Here is a 20,404-nt window from a genome sequence, read left to right on the forward strand (position 1 = left end):
TTAAAAACAGGCATTAAAACATTAAAAAAGGATCGTATAGAAGTTATAGATTTATTGGAACAAAATATTATTAATTTCTTCCAATGAAAGTTCTGACTATAGCACCCTAATTGTAATTAACCAATCTTAAACGAAATTTGCTGCAAAACACAAGGTGGTGCATTTTGCTTTTTAGCTCAATAGTTTTATTCTAATAACAGTATAAATATATATTATCCTTCCATCACATGTTTGTCTTCAGTGCTCACTTCCTGCGCTGACCACCACTCAGAATGGTGACGATGCGGATGAATATGTTCAACACATCCATGTAGATCGACATTGAGCTAAAAGATAGATAAATACATACACATTGAATATAGTTTCCGCATGGCATGGATGAGGAGTAAACTCACGCGTTGATAGGATCGTAGGGAGCGTAGCTGTACTGGGGATAGACTTCAGCGCGGCGCACCATGCGCTGGGTGTCGTAGAGCAGGAAGCCACTGAAGAGGACCAGGCCGCCGTACAAGGACATGGAAGCCAGACCTACGAAAAGTAAGTTTAGCGGGTTAGCTTTGCTTGAGAATTCATACAATAATTGACTGCATCCACTTTATGATTGTTTAAGACTAAAAGTGGTGGTAGCCCAAGGGAACATGCTGGAAACTCACCTGCGCCCAGTGCCGTGGTGGGCGGCAGCCACATGGAGGCCAGCGAGGAGGCGAAGACCACGCCCAAGCCAATGGCCAGTGGACCACCCATGTAGAGGAACTTATCGCTGGGTGCACACGCGGCGATCGTGGACAAGCCACCAACAATTCCGCCCGTGTAGAGAGCGGCGCGCGTTAGAATCGGTCCACCCATGAAGCAAATGGGAGCGATCACGGCGCCCAGAATGGCGCAATGCACCGCCCAGGCCAGGTGCTTGGCTCCCAGACCCGGCTGGTACTCAATGGAGCGGGCCACTGCTCCGCTACCGATGACCAGAGCCAGCGAAGCAATGGTCGCCTAAGCGATTGTAGGGAAATGGAAGGTAGTGTTATGTTCTGTTGTATCTGATTGGGCAGGTACGCAACAACTGCAGATTGTGCAGAAGAACTCACCAAGATGCCGCCCTGAGAGGCCAGAGTCAGGAGACGGTGCGAGCGGAAGGTGGCTGCTGCTGCGGCCGCGGTGATAACGCAAGAGCCACCAAAAAAGGCATAGGTGCTCTGGATACGATCCCTCACAAATTGGGGCCACATGCTGAATAAAATAGGTATAATCTCAGTATTTCGCAAGGTAGAGGCTCATGGTATCATCCCGAACCCATGAGGAAATAGACGGTGCCGTTTGGCTTTGCATATCGATCCCCCACTCACATGGCGTTATCCGCGATGCTGGTTTGCTTTCCCAATCCCACGCCGTAGTAGCACAGGGCGCCCAATCCCACGGCGGCGGCTCCGGCGGCAGCGCCCTTGCCCATGGAGTAGGCTGCAGGCAAGGAGAGGACAGTTATACCACCGATGTATATGGGATTACACAAGAGCCTTACCATTGGCACTAGGCGGACCCATCAGCTTCTCCTTGAGCGAGGGAGCACGCACCTGTTCCACAGGAGCGCGGGGGCGAACTGATCCACGGGCGTAGCTGCGCACCGCGGACAGATTGAGACTGGAACTGCCATTGGCGCGGAACAGCTGGGCCGGAGACTGGACCAGGAGTTTGATATTCCCGGCTGGACGGGCGGCGGAAAGTGCTAGACGCAGCAACATTGTGTTGTTGTGGTGAAATTCGGATGGAGTGCAATTGGTTCTCCTTCGGCAAGAGCTATTGGATTCGGATTTCTATGTAAGGCGCTAGCTTTTTCTCCAACTGAATTTGATTGCTTGCTGCGGTTTTATATATTATTGATTCGAGAAATAGTTGAATATTTTACTGTCTTTTGGCTTTGATGTCGAAAACTGGTACAATCGTTATTGTTCGATGTCTAGATAGTTGATAGGTCCGTGCATATCGCAGAACGCCGAAAGTACCCCTAATATCGATATTATAGCTAATTCAAAGATTGGAAGTATCGAGAAAGTGGAATAAAAATATGAATTAAGGATCCCGGAGCAATGAATATATAAAATTAAACTGGAAAACAATTACTGGAGATAATTTATTTGATAAGCTTAAGTAATGTTATCGATTTGACGTGTCGATAGGGCGCCAAGTTTGAATAACGTGCACAGTGGAAAAAATTACATTTCACCAGACACAATTTTAATAGGTATGCAATTTCGAAAGTTATTTAACATATTATTTCATTTTATATCTACACTTTAGAGCTGCACTATGGACTAACTAACCCTAAGATCAGAATACCAGGTAATTGCTCAGACCTGATACTTCCTCGCCGGCGCCGTGGGAATTTCGCCACGAGGGCGTGGCCGCCTTTCGAACATTATCATCTCAGTGAGGTGGGAAGATCGCAGGGTTCCATAGTGATCGTACGTGTTGGTCTGCTCCAGAGTTCCCCCAGAGTTGGACTTGTAGCTCTTGCACTCGTACAGTGGGCAGCATCGGGGATACTCGGCACCCACATTCGTCGACGGAATAGGCTTGCAATCGCCTTGCGTTAGTTTCGGCACCTGGCAGCTGGATCATGGATGAGAAATACTTTTCACCTGATAGGACATACTACAGCTGTGCGCTTACCTATCCTCCCAGAGTTGCTGCGACTCCAGGCACTGAATCCGGACGCACTGATCCTCTCGAGTAAAGACTTCACCTATATAAAGCTGGCGACCCGTCAATGTGTCCATGCAGAACTGCTGATTGTACAGATACGCTGCAGTTACAAGTTAAACAGGAAAATCAACGTATATTACAGAAAAATATATGTATTAATCGGTAAAATCGTACATCCATAGGGTATCGCTTGGCTTCCCCCGATGATCAATGCCATCATGGGAACTATATAAATCACGAAGTTAATTAACTCCATTTGGACGAAGTTCCTTTTTGAAACAATTCAGATCGGCAGACAGAATTGGCCCGACGTTTGCAAAGTTTAGCGCACAACTGAAGTCCGCACGGCTAATCTTCCTTCATTTTTCTATTAAAACATCTAGAGTACAGTGTTTATTTGTATGGAATCACACACTTACGACATTTGCGCGCTTTCTCTACAATAAATTTAACAAATTTTTTACTCGAATCCGCTGAATGTTTATGCGTACAGGCCCGCCAACAGTGCGTTTCATAGGTGTTTAAACATATGTTTATAATATTAAAATAGATTTCAAAACCGTTCAAAAATTCCTTTGCCCTGCTAAAAATAGATAAAATCATACAAATTTAGCTGTATTTTCGGTTGATGAGCAACTTTTACAACTCCAGAGAAGTACACCTTATAAAGTCATTACTTTTCCGTTTAGTAAATGCAGTGAATTTCTGAAAATTATTTGCTTGACTTGACAGTTGCGAAACGAACCTTACGATGTTGTGCTTATCGCCTTACAGAAATAAGAGGAAGAAGAAGTAAAGCGATTTATAGCAATATGCAAAAAGGAACAAATATCGATCCATATTCTGTGTATATATGTATGTATGTACGAATGTCCGTCTGACCGGTCTAATCAGCATATTTATATTTACCTATATTCGCATGCATTCATAAACATACAACATACTCTCATTGGTATAAATAAATCGGTTTACATTTTTATACGAGTATTCTTGATGTCACTAAAAGATCAAAAAAAAATATGAAATACTGATATAACGTGGAGATCTCATAAAAATTGGATTGAACAGAACTATCCTAATAATAGTTTACTTTCGATGAAGAAAAGGCTGCACTTATTCTCTTGACCGTTGCTGTAAAAATTGTATAAACAGACGCTGGCTCTTTAAATTTGAGATTGAAAGAGTTGTATATGTTTTGATATTTTGGTTCGCGCCGGGCGCGATCATCACGATCATCACGATCATCCAATGCCATTAAGTCCATTATGCAGACAGTCGGGCACTGGGGCATCGATGGGGGTGAATCATCCAAAACAGTTCCCAAACGTGAAAATCTGAAAAAACCGAAAGAACTGAAACATCAATGAATAAACTAAACTGTAAAGGTACATGTATTTTTATGCAAGACTTTTTTGAATTGCTTCAAAATTTCATTACAGTTTCATCACATACTGAAAAGAGTTTGGATAAACAATTTATAATTTATACAAAAGGTGAATTTGCTTTTGTCACGTGACAGTCTGTGTGATAACTAGGCGAATTCATTGAGAATCGCTGGGGATGATAAGCCCCATCTTTCCTCAAGTGTGTAATCAGTGAGTCGTCTAATCAATTCCAGAATATTTCAAGCGATTAGTGTGAATTCGATGACCCAACCGATGATCCCAAGTGGGAGATTGGATTTCCACTGATAATTCCGCCCAAGAAATGTGCGCACGAGTGCAGTTTGGATGTCTGCGGCACATCCTTTCCGGTGGCCGAAAATCCATGAGCGAAAAGGATACTTGACTTGATGGCGGAACCGGAAACGGAAGCTGTCACGAAATCCTTTCACTCGCTGCTCAACTTTTCATCCAGCAGCGTCACTTGAATGAGTCATTATGTGTGTCCACAAAATTGCCTACTCTTGTGTGCTTCAAGTGCTCGGAAAATGCTTTAATATACGCGTATTGCATATTTCTTGGCCTACGAGGATTAGATTCTACAGAGCAATAAAATACCTAAACGTTTGGGTAAACATATAAATATTGCTAGAGCATGGAATAAATTGCCATGCCTTTTCCCAAGTTATTGGCTTCTCGAAGAAATTCTCAGCTTAAGAGCATAGAATATCAAATATTCAAGAGTTTAAAAACTATTGCTGCAAGAATTATATTTTATAGACCTCTATGAGTTTCTGCACCTCGTTTACTTGTCATATAAATACATTTTCATCCCCATTGATGGCTTTATTTTCTGATGGGCTTATGTGGGCTTGTCCCGATTGAATTCAATTATTTTTGAGCGTTTACTGCTGCATGTGATCAATTAGCTTTAATAATCAATTTAGGAGTACTGTTAATGTTTAGTTAAATGTGCGCAGAGTGAGTAAGCTAAACGATTTAAACTCATTTTCTGCTACGTTTGTTTATTGACGGTGAAGCAGGTTGATTTGCTCTATTCAGGTGGCGTTATTGTTATCAGTAAATTGAGTTGTATTTACTCGAGTTTCAATCACTTTTGTAGGCCATCATAAGGTATATAGGTACTCGTTCAATTTTTCCCACTCATGGATTTAATATTAGTCAGCCTTTCAGTTAATAAGTCTTAACCAGCAAACAGTATTATAATAAATACATATGTATTGTACCAAACTTTAGCATGTAGAGATGTTAAGTCCCAAATTTATTAAACACCAAAATCGTATCATAAAATCATATGTTAAAAATGATTATAATTTGCGAGACATACATATATTGTTTACTTAAGATGGAAAATATGATCTATAATCTATATCTCAGCCAATAAATACTTTTTAGGGTATCTGGCGGCCTACTCACGCGACCAACCCAGTGAGTTGCCTTGAGCTCTGACCCTTGATATCCAGCTTAGGGGTTGCCCTGCCAGTGACGTGGTCTTTGCTGCGTCACCCAAAAAGAAGATCGATGGCTTTTCGGATCGGTTCGGATCGGTTCGGTTCGGTTCGGTAAGTTTGCGGTGCGGTTCCTCGATCATCGTTCATCGTTCATCGTATCGTATGGTATCGTAGCGCATCGTATCGTTCCAGCGCCGTGCTCAAGTTCTCGAGCTGGGGGTTGGACTTGGACTTGGAGCTTGGGGCTTGGTTAAAAAGCCGCCGCTCGCCGGCAAATCAGTTCTGCTGCGATCGCGCCACTGCGCACTACGCAACGCTTGGGGAATCCAGATATCTGCGACAATTCGGCGAGTGAGTTGCGCTCTGTGTGTGTACATGAATTTTGGCTCTTTTAATGCCCTTTTTTTTCCCGTGCACTGGCTGTTCCTGTGTGTGTGCGTGTGTGTGCTGTGTGTGCTGTGTGTGGAGTAGCGTTTCAGTTGGGGCCGCAACTGCAACAATAAAATGCAATTAAGCCGCTCAAATCAACAATAAATTGAATTAAAGCGCGTCAACAGCGCTTAACAACTTCAACAGCAATGAGTCCATCAGTTCTGACTTTCTGATTGTTCAAATATATATGCACGAAATACGGGTATATATGTATATACACATACCTTTGACTAATTAATACAAAACGCTGGCCGGCATTTGCATAATATTCTCGGAATAACTTTAATGCAATTAATCCGCTGTGATCTTTCGTGTTTTCACTATTTCGCGCGGTTTATTCAATTTGAATTTCAATTTATTTTCGATTTTTTGCTTTTGCTTTTATATACATACGTGTATGTGTGTATTTCCTTGGTCTAGTCTGTTCATCGAGCGATTTAATTAACATTTTCTGTGCTGCTGTGCTGTTGTTGTTGCTGGTAAATATGAAATGAAAGTGCAATTAACTATTATATACATACGAGTATATCTATGCTTTTGTTTTTGCGCCACGCTGAACTTGCGGGCAAAGGGATTTCCGTTTTTGAAAGAGAGACTCCGTCCGTCGAATGTGTTTGCATCTTGATGAGGATAAATTTATTACGGCCACTCCAGCCCGCCCACTATTGTTGTTGTTCTTGCTGTGGGGGCGTGACTTATTGGCCATGCATTACGCCATGTTAATTGAAACTTGTCGCTTGGCTAGCTGATTATGCAGACGCCATATTAATTGGACCGTGGACCATGGACCACGGACCACGGAGCATCCATGTCCTCTGGACGCAGGCCGGCAGCTCGGATGAGTTGGGTGGTGGAGCTGGCCAAACCTGTTATGGAGATCATCAGGATTTTGGCTAATCGATTGGGGCTTAGATTGTGTGTTTACCCGGTTTATCTTGCCGGCAATGTTCGTTGAACCCTTGAGCTGCATCTGAAATAAGTAAATGCGTTGTATCTCAGCTTTTGGGCCAGCTTCCCCCGAAGTTGCTACTTATTCGAATGAATAATCGCCAAATTTTATTGGTATTACTATGTTTGCATTTTATACTATTGTGGTAGCTTTTGATTTGCCACACATGTAAATTGTTTATGCTTGCTACAATGCACTGAGTAACAATCCAAACATTTCATGGTAATTGGGGGTTTGACAAAAATGGCAGTGAAATTGCATTTGCTAGCACAGAATTGGCGCATTGTAAATACAGTGATTGAGTTTCCATTAATTAGATATACATGGCTTAATGATATACTGCAAATATTCAGTAGCACTTTTCTGCCTTCAAATGGAGACTGCGATGACTTGAAATACAACTATGAAGTCGTATGGCTTAATGGATAAGATATTTGAAAAAACAATAAATTATAAAAAAGGGAATTTTTATACATGTGCATGTATTTATGCATTGAGTATTCAGTAAAGGGTATCCCCAAAATATGATTTGCGTTTCATTTAAGTAACTGCCTCGTTTTCTGCTTCTCGAATTTGCATAACATGGAAATTAGCTTGTGTACTTTAAATTACCAATTGAATTGCTTTCTGACTCTGTTATTTGAAATCTAATTTTTATTTGTGCGTGCTCCATTGCCCTGTGTATCTATTTTTTCCGTTGTTGCTCCAGCTCTGTGTGTTTCAGTTTCGCTTTCAGTCAAATGCGGCACTAAAATGTAAATTCAACAAAAAAGTAAAGAAAACTAACGCTAATCGAGTGAAGTAAGAGTCCAACACAAGAAATCGCGAACCCGGGTTGAAGATCGAGCGCTTCGATGACTATGTTTTGGCACCAAAATGTAGACCACCAGTCGGAACAGCAGGACAAACAGCCGAAGAGTTCGGCTCCCACGAAGAGATTGAACATCAGCTTCAATGTGAAGATTGCGGTGAATGTGAACACCAAGATGACGACCACCCACATCAACCAGCAGGCCTCCAACTCCTGCAGCTCACCGAATGGCTCACCCAGCAAGATTGTGGTACGCCAGCAGAGCAGGTGGTTCGATCTCCGCCAGCAACTGGCCCGTCTGGGCCGCCAGCTGGCCAGCGGTCAGGATGGCCACGGCGGCATATCCACCATTCTGATCGTCAATCTACTCCTGCTCATCCTGCTCTCGATCTGCTGCGATGTCTGCCGATCCCACAACTACACGGTGCACCAGAGTCCGGAGCCCGTCTCAAAGGACCAAATGCGTCTGCTGCGTCCCAAGCTGGACAGCGATGTGGTCGAGAAGGTGGCCATCTGGCACAAGCACGCCGCCGCAGCTCCGCCGAGTATTGTGGCGGGCATCGCCATAAGCAGCAGGCCACAGGCGGCGTTGGCCCATGCTCCAGAGGATCGGGATCGGGATCGGGTTCGGAATCCGCCGGAGGAGCCGCACGGTGGCGACGAGCGCATGGTCTTGGAACGCGTGACAAGGGATTGTGTGCAGCGATGCATTGTTGAGGTGAGTGCTATTTATTCTTCCGACTTAGATACATTTTGCTTAGCAATACAATGACCATTTCGTGATGGTGTCAAACTAGCTGGAGAAAAATTGAAAGAGCTGCACAAAAAATGCATAATACATGTATTTCCTCAGGGCTGTGCAACATCCATCAACCATCAACCGTCGCACACAAAAAACAAAAGAAAACATTCGGGTGCGAAATGTATATTTCTAGTTTTGCATATGTCAACGATATAATCAAAAAACAATCCGAACAAGTGCAACACGAGTTTGCACCACATCACGTAGACCAGTTAAACACACTTATTTCTTCTTTTTTGGTTTCCCAGACCTTTTTTCTGGCTGCCCAATTCAGTTGAATGCATTTTCCGACCATTCCAGTGGCCATTAACCGCTCACTCGCACTCGGCTAATTAAATGATATGTATAATTGAAGATCGTCCAGCCAAGTCGGTGATTATGCTCGCACATACCCGTACGAATGTGGGCTGAATGAAGTGGCATTCCAATTTGCCGGGCAGGCCAAAGAGAGCAGATCGGGATTAGAATCTTCCTCATTAATTGGGGTACCTACTCGGCTTTATTGCCATTTGCATACTGAGTGGGTGTGTTTTATCTGGCTTTTGTGACATATGTTTGTGCAGAAATTCATGTTTGCGCCCAAACTGTTTTTCCCACTCTATATTTCACTCACAATATTTCGCATTCATTCCCCACTAATTAATTAGGCAATCGATTGACTTGTTTTATTTGATACACTCTGTTTATGCTTTAATTGCGGCTAAGCGAGTGCAGAGTTTTTGTAATGTGAGCTGTGAAATACGTCAAAGGGACGATGCAAAGTGAGCCTCTAATTAATTAAAAAATAAAATATACATAAAGGGATTGTCGATATGGCGTGCCTTCAAAGCTTTGGAAACTGCAAAGCATATTGGCTTTCCATTACAACATTTCACATTTCAACCTTAAAATCGCTGAAACTAATAATTATTAAGATAAATATCTACGAAATCGAATCATGAATAGTTCGTGCTCAAGACCAATATTAATTAATATTTCTTAAGGAAGTAATCAATCCAAGTTCCCCAGTATTTTCCCCAACAATGCAATTTATTTGCCAAAATGCTCAAGTGCATGTATGTATATACATTTCTGCGTTAGCTATTTATATACATATACACATCTTTCGCAGTGCAAATTTGTGGACAGTAATTACTATATTATCGCAGAGTGTGAAATAGGAGTAAGCTGCATGTAAATCACTGACTTGGCGTGCCCTTCATTCATTAGGAAAGCGCAAATTCAGTAATCGACTCCAGTTACACCAGGCTCCATTTCCCCAATTAAATTTAATGGCATCTGAGCGCCATCTGGCGTTGAGAATACGAGCCCATTGATGTGCACTAGGAATCCCTAGTTGCTCATACATATTATATATCATATTCGATAATAGACCGACTCGTAAAATTGAACTCACTTTTGGGTAAACAATTTATACATGTAATGTGTGTGCTCTAATTATTTATTTCAGCACTCATTAGGCAAAATTCCCATTTTAATCCAGCTACAGATTACATTCGAGCTCTTCCTCTGACTTTTTAATCGCTCCAGCTGCTGATTTATCCCTAGAATAAACTAGACCAAACCTCGATTTTCAACCAGTAACTGGATTTCGCATAACCCAGAAAGGCGAGGGAACAAAAGAAATTTTATTAAGATGTTTTGCCTTGTTGGAATCGAGAGTGAGCAAAATGTTTAGTCAATTTAAGTGTACGGCTACGTGTAGGTAGAGCTATAACTGCGGTGCAGTTACTAGGAGCGCTGTTGAAAAAATGAATATTTTAGCAAGAACTTCAACTGTACAAATGAGCAGTTGAATAAAGTTGGATAGCTTTTTAAAAGACTGAGGGCAGCATCCAGGCAATAAATGCGATACTCAGTTTTAATGTTCCCACTCGCTTGCATACTCGTATGTTATTGAAGTGCTATAATCTTGGCCGATGCTGTGTGTTCGCGAGCACACAAGTGTGTTTTCTTTGGCTCGCTTTTCCAGAGCCTGACGGCAGCAACAACAATGGGGCAATAATGGTGTCAATAACACACCAGCCCCGTCTGGCGGCCTTCCCTGCGGCCCCGCCCCCTTTCTAATGTGTCTCTGTGTGGGTGTGTGCCAGTGTGTGTGTGTGTGCGAGTGTGTGTGTGTGCGTGTGGGTCGGTTTCCGAGTTAATGTAATAGAAATTGTACAACAAAAGATGAGCAATGACGACATGAAACCCCCCAATGCCAATTAGTCTCAGGCCCCAGGCTCAATATTTCGCCTTCTTCTCCAGCTTCGTGGGGCTTTTTCCTCATTTTTCTGCTTTGCGACGGGCGGAGCTCGCTCTTTGGCTGTGAAGAGCTATTTCTGTTTGTGAAAAAGCCAATCAAGCTAAATTAATAAAATATTACGTAGAACTCTAAATTAAATTGACGCGTGTGCGAGTCCAAAAAAAAAAAAGAGTGGAAAGTGTAAGCACCAGAAGAGCACACACACTTTTGGGGAAATCCGAATCCGCGACGGGAAATCCCACTGGTAATTACTTGTCCATTTAGCAAGCCAAGCAACACAATTAACAAAGTTGGCCACTTTAAGGAGTTGCCAAATGGCGCAAGGGGCAAACTTAAAGTGTGCCAAATTGGATTTTAAGTACTGACTTTCGAGGAGCTCAAAGGAGAGATACAAACTGAAGTGGAGATTTGATTTAAGCCATGTGAAGCTTAAGGAAATGTTTAATGACCCATTGGAGTGCCCTCAAATCGATGTTGAACTTCAAGACTTACTCGGAAAGGTAGTTAATTCAGTTAATAACATTTATACGTCATTTTTTAATAGCTGGCGATTGGGTTTGCTTCGCATTTAAGCCATAGGCATCGAGTTTGGCATGGATGACCCCGTTTTAAGCCGCTATGTCTAGCCCTTGGTGGCTCAAAGCCTCGTCTATGCAAATGGAATTTAAGCTGGGTAGATCTTCATGGCTCACGTGGCCAAACAAGTTTCTAGCAAATTTATGCAGCATCAAGTCTCATTTCAATTTCAATGCAAAAATAAAAGAAGGAATACATTATGTGTGTGTAAATAAAGCGAACCTAATCGAGAGTGTTCATTTCATTCATTCCCTGCTCCCCAATGATAATTGATCGAAATAATTGAACCATCGGCATTGGCCCAGAAATCGCGTTTATATTGCCACTGCTATTGTTTAATGGATGATATACGAGTATATGTGGTCACTTCAGCTTTTTCCCATACAAACTTACCGCAACTTCCGTTCCCAAGTGACCGAAAATCAAAAAAAACCACAAAAAATGCAAAAAACGACGCATAAAATGCTAATTGCTTTCACATTTTCATTGCAATCATTTCCCCTTTTCCAGGAGGATCTGTTTCTGGACGAGTTTGGAATACACTGCGAGAAGGCGGACAATGGCGAGAAGTGCTACAAAACACGAGTAAGTCGCAGACTTGGGGGAGCCGAGATTGAAATGGGATAGGGTCAAAAGTCGGGTAACCCGACACCCTCATTCGCGCTCTGGGTTAACCACTCCAGTTACCAGATCAATTGGACAGTGATCCTCTGCCTATCCAAGCAGCCGAGGAAGCCATCGAAGCGGATCCTGATGAGCACCCTCTTGGTTGTGTTCGGTCTGCACTTGGGTGCCTCTCCCATTCCCCCTGTGGGGTTAAGCTTACACATGAGCATCAATGGGTGCCTTAAGCTGTGAAATGCCACATCTAACCTTCAATCCTCTTTCTTGCAGTGCACCAAGGGCTGTGCCCAGTGGTATCGCGCCCTCAAGGAGCTGGAGTCCTGCCAGGAGGCCTGCGTAAGTGGCAGCCCTTCTCACCCATCATCCCACCCAGATCCCCATCCCAGTGCCGCACCCACCAGTGCTTCCCAGACCCAGACCCATATCCACATCCAGTCTGACCCCGTTCGTTGTTGTTTCCGCTTTGGCCCGCCCGCAGCTGTCTCTCCAGTTTTACCCGCACGACATGCCCTGCATCGGCGCTTGCGAAATGGCCCAGCGGGACTACTGGCACCTCCAGCGGCTGGCCATCAGCCACCTGGTGGAGCGGACGCAGCCGCAGCTGGAGCGAGCGCCGCGGGCGGACGGACAGGCCACGCCACTCACCATTCGCTGGGCGATGCACTTTCCGGAGCACTACCTGGCCAGCAGACCCTTCAACATTCAGTACCAGTATGTGGATCACCACGGCGATGAGCTGGTTGCCGAGCCGGAAGACCGGGATGCATCTGGAGCGGCGGGTTCCAGTGCCTGGTTCAACTTGGCGAATTACGACTGTGACGAGTATTATGTGTGCGAGATACTGGAGGCCCTGATACCCTACACTCAATACAGGGTAAGTCGTAGGTGTTAATGTTTTAATTTGTAACATATATATTTTATACATATTTTTGTACATTAAATACATATTTAGTATTTTTTGCTTACGTATAGTTCCGTTTTGAGTTGCCCTTCGGCGAGAACAGGGACGAAGTGCTGTACTCCCCGGCCACGCCCGCCTACCAAACGCCCCCCGAGGGCGCGCCCATCTCGGCTCCGGTCGTGGAGCACCTGTTGGGTCTGGACCAGAGCCACGTGGCTGTCCACTGGCATCCCGGCCGCTTCACCAATGGACCCATCGAGGGCTACCGCCTGCGCTTGAGCTCCTCCGAGGGAAACGGCACCACTGAACAGGTGAAATAGTCATCCAGTCAGAGTATGTTATCTATATCTTCCACACTTTCAGCTCGTTCCGGCTGGACGAGGTAGCTACATCTTCGCCCAGCTGCTGGCCGGCACCAACTATACCCTGGAACTGAGCATGATCAACAAACAGGGTGAGGGTCCGTTGGCCAAGGGACTAGTGCAGACTCACTCCTCCCCAAGTGATAAGCCTGTCAAGGATCTAACAGAGAGTGTCCTGCTCGCCGGACGAAGGGCAGTGATGTGGCAATCGCTGGAACCGGCCGGCGAAAATTCCATGATCTATCAGTCTCAGGAGGAGCTGGCGGATGTCGCCTGGTCCAAGCGGGAGCAACAACTGTGGCTGCTCAACGTCCATGGCGAGTTGCGCAGGTGAGAAGGATTAGATGTGCATCTATACTTCCATATATTATAAAGCTTAATCCGACTAAACCCGTGCAGCTTAAAATTTGAAGCCGGCCAGATGGTGAGTCCCGCCCAGCAGCTGAAGCTGGATCTGGGTAACATTTCCAGCGGAAGGCTGGTTCCACGCCGATTGAGCCTTGACTGGCTGCATCATCGACTGTACTTCGCCATGGAGTCGCTAGACCGCAACCAAACCAGCTTCCAGATCATCAGCACGGATTTGCTGGGTGCATCAGCGCAGAAAGTGGGCGAGTCTTTCGATCTGCCCGTTGAGCAGCTGGAAGTGGATGCCTTGAATGGGTGGGTCTTCTGGCGAAACGAGGAGTCGCTGTGGCGCCAGGATCTAAATGGTCGAATGAGCCATCGGCTGGTGAGAATCAGGCAGCCGGGCTGGTTCGTTGTGCAGCCGCAACACTTCCTCATCCGAATGATGCTGCCGCAGGAGGGCAAATTCCTGGAGATTAGCTACGATGGCGGATTCAAGCATCCACTGCCACTACCAGCTGGAGCTGCCTCCAACCATTGGCAAAGCTTTGCCCTGCTTGGTCGCTCGCTGCTCCTGCCCGATGCTGGTCAGCTGATCCTGGTCGAGCAGCAGGCTCAGGGAGCCAGTCCCAGTGCCTCCTGGCCACTAAAGAACTTGCCCGACTGCTGGGCCGTGATTCTTCTTGTGCCGGAAAGCCAGCCACTGACCAGCGCTGGAGGAAAACCGTACGGCTTGAAGGCCTTGCTGGGAGCCCAGGCGGCGAAGATCTCGTGGAGGGAGCCGGAACGCAATCCCTACCAGTCGGCGGACGCAGCACGCGGTTGGAGCTACGAACTGGAGGTGCTGGACGTGGCCAGCCAAAGTGCCTTTAGCATACGCAATATACGCGGACCCTTCTTTGGCCTGCAGCGTCTGCAGCCGGATAATCTGTACCAACTGCGAGTGAGGACAATAAATGTGGATGGAGAGCCGGGCGAGTGGACTGAGCCGCTGGCAGCCCGCACCTGGCCGCTGGGTCCACATCGGTTGAGGTGGACCAGCCGGCAGGGAAGTGTCCTTCATACCGACGAGCTGGGCGAGGGCTTGCAAGTGCAGCAGGAGCAGTTGGAGCGCCTAGCCGGACCCTTGACTATGGTGAATGACAGCGTGGGCTACTACGTCACGGGCGAGGGTCTGCTGCACTGCATCAATCTGGTGCACAGCCAGTGGGGATGCCCCATCTCGGAGCCACTGCAGCACGTGGGTTCGGTGACCTACGACTGGCGGGGCGGTAGAGTTTACTGGACGGATCTGGCCAGGAATTGCGTGGTGCGCATGGATCCATGGTCGGGCAGCCGGGAATTGTTGCCCATCTTTGAGGCAAACTTCCTGGCACTGGACTCTCGTCAGGGTCACCTGTACTACACCACCAGCTCCCAGCTCTGCCGACATGGCTCCACTCCCGATGAAGCGGTCACCTATTATCGTGTTAATGGACTGGAGGGCAGCATCGCCTCCTTTGTGCTGGACACCCAGCAGGATCAGCTTTACTGGCTTGTAAAGGGTGCGGGTGCACTGCGTCTGTATCGTGCGCCCCTGACAGCTGGTGGGGATGCGCTGCAGATGATCCACCAGATAAAAGGTGGCTTCCAGGCTGTCCCGGACAGCTTGCAACTCCTGCGGCCTTTGGGCGCTCTTCTTTGGCTGGAGCGGAGTGGCAGAAGAGCTCGCTTGGTCCGCCTGGCTGCACCTCAGGATGTCATGGAGCTACCGACTCCGGATCAGGCCTCTCCCGCCTCCGCTTTGCAGTTACTAGAGCCACAACCATTGCTCCCGCCGGATGAGGGCGTTATTCCCATGACTGTGATCCCGGATAGCGTGCGTCTGGACGATGGCCACTGGGACGACTTCCATGTGCGCTGGCAGCCTTCCACGTCCGGTGGCAACCACAGCGTCTCGTATCGCCTGCTTCTCGAGTTCGGACAACGACTTCAAACCTTGGATTTGAGCACGCCATTTGCCCGGTTGACCCAATTGCCGCAGGCACAGTTGCAGCTGAAGATCAGCATCACACCGCGAACCGCGTGGCGAAGCGGAGACACCACTCGGGTGCAGCTCACCACCCCGCCGGTGGCTCCTAGTCAGCCTCGTCGGCTGCGCGTGTTCGTTGAGCGCTTGTCCACCGCCCTCCAGGAGGCCAATGTGAGTGCTGTGCTCCGCTGGGATGCGCCGGAACAGGGTCAGGAGGCGCCGATGCAGGCGCTGGAGTACCACATTAGCTGCTGGCTGGGCTCGGAGCTGCACGAGGAGCTGCGTCTGAACCAGAGCGCCCTGGAGGCCCGCGTGGAGCATCTGCAGCCGGATCAGACTTACCACTTTCAGGTGGAGGCACGTGTGGCTGCCACGGGCGCAGCAGCGGGAGCAGCTAGCCATGCCCTCCACGTGGCACCGGAGGTGCAGGCGGTACCACGCCTGCTCTACGCCAATGCGGAGTTCATTGGAGAACTGGACCTGGATACGCGGAATCGCAGGAGACTGGTGCACACGGCCAGTCCGGTGGAGCATCTGGCGGGCATCGAGGGCGAGCAGCGATTGCTGTGGGTCAACGAGCACGTGGAGCTGCTCACCCATGTCCCGGGATCAGCTCCAGCGAAGCTGGCCAGGATGAGGGCCGAGGTCTTGGCCCTGGCCGTGGACTGGGTTCAGCGGATCGTCTACTGGGCGGAACTGGATGCCACTGCACCGCAGGCGGCGGTTATCTATCGCCTGGATCTGTGCAACTTCGAGGGCAAGATCCAGCAGGGCGATCGCATGTGGAGCACTCCCAGGGGCCGTTTGCTAAAGGATCTGGTGGCCTTGCCACAGGCGCAATCCCTCATTTGGTTAGAGTACGAGCAGGGAGCTCCGAGAAACGGTTCCCTTCGGGGCAGAAATCTAACCGATGGCTCGCAGCTGGAATGGGCCACGGTTCAGCCGCTAGTCCGTCTGCATGCTGGCAGCTTGGAGCCCGGATCCGAGACCTTGAACCTGGTGGACAACCAGGGCAAGCTGTGTGTCTACGATGTGGCCCGCCAGCTGTGCACGGCCAGCGCTCTGCGGGCACAGCTGAACCTGCTTGGCGAGGACTCAATTGGCGGTCAGTTGGCCCAGGACTCGGGATACCTCTATGCCGTGAAAAACTGGAGTATTCGTGCCTACGGGCGCCGCCGCCAGCAGCTGGAGTATACGGTGGAACTGGAGCCGGAGGAGGTGCGTCTGCTGCAGGCACACAACTATCAGGCCTATCCGCCCAGGAGCTGTCTGCTCCTTCCCTCGTCCGGTGGATTCTTCCTAACAGATACCGATTGTGAGGAGCAGAGATGCCAGCTGCATCTACCCATTATCAAAGCGTCCGAAGATTGTGCACTGCCTGTTCCCGGGGTTAGATACCAACTGAATCTTACTTTGGCCAAGGAGAGGGGATCCGAGGAGCAGCAGCATGAGGAGGAGCCCCTGGGACAGTGGCTGCTCAGTGCTGGGGATTCGGTAAATCTTACAGACCTGCTGCCCTTCACTCGCTATCGTGTGGCAGGAATCCTGAGCAGCTATTACCAAAAGAAGTTGGCATTACCCACCGTGGTGCTGCCCCCACTGGAGCTCCTCACCGCCTCTGCCACGCCCTCGCCTCCAAGGAACTTCAGTGTGCGTGTGCTGAGTCCCAGGGAACTGGAGGTCAGCTGGTTGCCGCCAGAGCAGCTGCGCAGCGAAAGTGTCTACTACACGCTCCACTGGCAACAGGAACTGGACGGTGAGGAGGTCCAGGATCGGCGGGAATGGGAGGCACATGAGCGGCGCCTGGAGACGGCGGGCACTCATCGTTTGACCGGAATCAAGCCGGGATCTGGGTATAGCCTGTGGGTTCAGGCCCATGCCACTCCCGCCAAGAGCAACAGCAGCGAGCGGCTGCATGTGCGCAGTTTCGCGGAGTTGCCGGAGCTGCAGCTCCTGGAGCTGGGACCATATTCTCTGAGCCTCACCTGGGCGGGAACCCCGGATCCTCTGGGCTCCCTGCAGCTCGAGTGCCGATCGTCGGGTGAGCAACTACGTCGGAATGTTGCCGGGAATCACACAAAGATGGTGGTGGAGCCACTGCAGCCACGCACCCGCTACCAGTGCTGCCTGCTCCTGGGCTATGCGGCCACGCCAGGAGCTCCACTGTACCATGGAACAGCAGAGGTGTACGAGACTCTGGGGGATGCGCCCAGTCAGCCGGGCAAGCCGCAGCTGGAGCACATCGCCGAGGAGGTGTTTCGTGTCACCTGGACGGCGGCCCGCGGCAATGGAGCACCCATCGCCCTCTACAATCTGGAGGCCCTCCAGGCGCGCAGCGACATCCGCCGGAAGCGCAGAAGAAGGCGACGCAATAGCGGTGGATCCCTGGAGCAGCTGCCGTGGGCCGAGGAGCCGGTGGTCGTCGAGGATCAGTGGCTGGACTTCTGCAACACCACCGAACTGAGCTGCATTGTGAAGAGTCTGCACTCGAACAGGTTGCTCCTCTTCCGGGTGCGTGCGAGGAGCTTGGAGCACGGCTGGGGACCTTACAGCGAGGAGAGCGAGCGGGTGGCGGAGCCCTTCGTCTCGCCGGAGAAGAGAGGATCCCTGGTCCTGGCCATCATCGCGCCGGCTGCCATCGTCTCCAGCTGCGTCCTGGCATTGGTGCTCGTTCGAAAGGGTAGGTCACAACTTTGGCTTTATAAGGGCAACACATTCTATTGATTAAACGCATTCAGTTCAAAAGCGCCGCCTGCGCGCCAAGAAACTGCTCCAGCCGAGCCGTCCCAGCATTTGGAGTAACCTGTCCACCTTGCAAACGCAACAGCAGCTGATGGCCGCCAGGAATCGCGCCTTCTCCACCACGCTGAGTGATGCGGACATCGCTCTGCTGCCCCAAATCAATTGGAGCCAACTGAAGTTGCTGCGATTTCTGGGCAGCGGAGCTTTTGGTGAGGTGTACGAGGGCCAGTTGAATACGGAGGACTCCGAGGAGCCGCAACGCGTGGCCATCAAGGTGAGTAGTGTACGCCGGCAAAGGGGCAACTATTGACTTGGCTTGATCCTCTAGAGCCTCCGCAAGGGAGCCAGCGAATTTGCCGAGCTGCTCCAGGAGGCTCAGCTGATGAGCAACTTCAAGCACGAAAACATCGTGTGCCTGGTGGGGATCTGCTTTGACACCGAGTCCATCTCGCTGATCATGGAGCACATGGAGGCGGGCGATTTGCTTAGTTACCTACGTGCCGCCAGGGCTACCAGCACCCAGGTGGGTTCCATGTTTTACAGGTAATATGATTAAGTCTACTGAAGATTATGACCTCCAGGAGCCGCAACCCACCGCTGGACTCTCGCTCTCTGAACTCCTGGCCATGTGCATTGATGTGGCCAACGGCTGCAGTTACCTGGAGGACATGCACTTCGTGCACCGCGACTTGGCCTGTCGGAACTGCTTGGTCACGGAATCGACGGGCGGCACGGATCGTCGGCGCACCGTAAAGATCGGGGACTTCGGACTGGCGAGGGACATCTACAAGAGCGACTATTACCGCAAGGAGGGCGAGGGCCTGCTCCCGGTGCGCTGGATGTCGCCGGAGAGCCTCGTCGACGGGCTCTTCACCACCCAATCGGATGTGTGGGCCTTTGGGGTGCTCTGCTGGGAGATCCTCACCCTGGGTCAGCAGCCGTATGCGGCGAGGAACAACTTCGAGGTGCTGGCCCATGTCAAGGAGGGCGGACGGCTCCAGCAGCCGCCCATGTGCACGGAGAAGCTGTAAGTCTATCGCTGCTCTTAATTTCCGCATTACTGAATGATGAGCTTTGTGTAATCCTGGCCACCAGTTACTCGCTGCTGCTCCTTTGCTGGCGAACGGATCCCTGGGAGCGGCCCAGTTTCCGGCGCTGCTACAACACACTCCATGCCATCAGCACCGATCTTCGGCGCAGCCAAATGGCATCGGGAACGGGGGATACGGTGGTCAGCTGCTCCAGGCCGGAGTTCAAGGTGCGATTCGATGGCCAGCAGCTGGAGGAGCCAAGGGAGCACAAGGAGCAGCCGGCGGAGGAGAGTCTGACGCTGCGAGAGGTGCCGCTCAAGGAGAAGCAATTTTATGCCAACGAAGGAGTCTCCCGACTTTAAAATTGGAACCCCCACGTCCTTCACAAAGGTAGTCTCAAATCGAGGTGGTCGAATTAGCTTTCCATTTAATCTAAGCCTTAATTTTAAATGGCCCATAAGGCGGGCAAGTTTATATTCTACTTCGGATTAAGATACTTTTTTTTTTCTCAGATACAGGAATTATGGGCAAGCATTGCCTATAAGTTTTATTTGCACAGCTATTTATTTATTTGTAATACTTCAATGAATGGATAGATGTAAATATATTATTATATTTTTGGTACTAGCGAACGTTTTAAACGTAAATTTCCTCTGTAATATTTGCTCTTAATAACCATATTTTTAGCAAAATAGAAATTGTGGGGCTCTGCATGTATTTACCGCGAAATTTTATTTAATTATATTTATATCAGCGGCTTAGGCTGGCGTGCTCAAAAAAAGAAACTTTATTCGAAACTCATTTTCATTGTAATTCCGTATCTAATGCCATTCAGGACTATGCTTAATTTTATTGAATTTGCCGAGTTTTTAATGCGTGTTGGCCAGAAAAAGTTTGCGTCCCGTGCTTTTATTTTCAGCATTTTCCTCTGTGTTTCCTTTTGCGCGGCTTTCCCCCTGAAAATACAATCAAATTAAATGCGAGCGTTGCTGCAAAAGTTTGGCGATACTTCGCCC

General features: G+C 48.7%; 3 protein-coding genes across 5 annotated transcripts; 1 reads left to right on the forward strand and 2 right to left on the reverse strand.

Annotated features, from left to right (window-relative positions):
* Window positions 1–158: 158 nt before the first annotated feature.
* LOC6551670 (growth hormone-inducible transmembrane protein) lies at window positions 159–2,087 on the reverse strand. Its single transcript, XM_001977137.3, has 6 exons — window positions 1,517–2,087; window positions 1,344–1,455; window positions 1,086–1,227; window positions 654–990; window positions 396–528; window positions 159–326 (listed from the first exon to the last, which is right to left on the reverse strand). Exons 1-6 carry the CDS (start codon window positions 1,734–1,736, stop codon window positions 245–247), a joined length of 1,026 nt encoding a protein of 341 aa, XP_001977173.1. The 5' UTR covers window positions 1,737–2,087; the 3' UTR covers window positions 159–244.
* LOC6551671 lies at window positions 2,079–3,172 on the reverse strand. 2 transcript variants are annotated; one of them, XM_026983001.1, is made up of 4 exons: window positions 3,117–3,172; window positions 2,872–3,064; window positions 2,665–2,797; window positions 2,079–2,604 (listed from the first exon to the last, which is right to left on the reverse strand). In XM_026983001.1, the coding sequence occupies exons 2-4, from the start codon at window positions 2,951–2,953 to the stop codon at window positions 2,343–2,345; spliced, it is 477 nt and encodes a 158-aa protein (XP_026838802.1). In that variant the 5' UTR covers window positions 2,954–3,064; window positions 3,117–3,172; the 3' UTR covers window positions 2,079–2,342. The 2 variants fall into 2 exon arrangements, with proteins under 2 accessions (XP_026838802.1, XP_026838801.1); XM_026983000.1 differs by having other exon boundaries at window positions 2,872–3,168.
* A 2,511-nt stretch (window positions 3,173–5,683) lies between these two features.
* LOC6551672 (protein sevenless) lies at window positions 5,684–20,178 on the forward strand. 2 transcript variants are annotated; one of them, XM_026982947.1, is made up of 12 exons: window positions 5,684–5,902; window positions 7,642–8,461; window positions 11,880–11,954; window positions 12,264–12,329; window positions 12,472–12,867; window positions 12,966–13,205; window positions 13,258–13,586; window positions 13,656–18,295; window positions 18,354–18,631; window positions 18,686–18,880; window positions 18,939–19,384; window positions 19,453–20,178. In XM_026982947.1, the coding sequence occupies exons 2-12, from the start codon at window positions 7,787–7,789 to the stop codon at window positions 19,748–19,750; spliced, it is 7,638 nt and encodes a 2,545-aa protein (XP_026838748.1). In that variant the 5' UTR covers window positions 5,684–5,902; window positions 7,642–7,786; the 3' UTR covers window positions 19,751–20,178. The 2 variants fall into 2 exon arrangements, with proteins under 2 accessions (XP_026838748.1, XP_001977175.1); XM_001977139.3 differs by having other exon boundaries at window positions 7,657–8,461.
* Window positions 20,179–20,404: the final 226 nt, after the last annotated feature.

Source organism: Drosophila erecta, unplaced genomic scaffold (assembly GCF_003286155.1).
Source record: "Drosophila erecta strain 14021-0224.00,06,07 unplaced genomic scaffold, DereRS2 tig00000279-arrow-arrow-pilon, whole genome shotgun sequence".
Lineage (NCBI taxonomy): Eukaryota > Metazoa > Arthropoda > Insecta > Diptera > Drosophilidae > Drosophila > Drosophila erecta.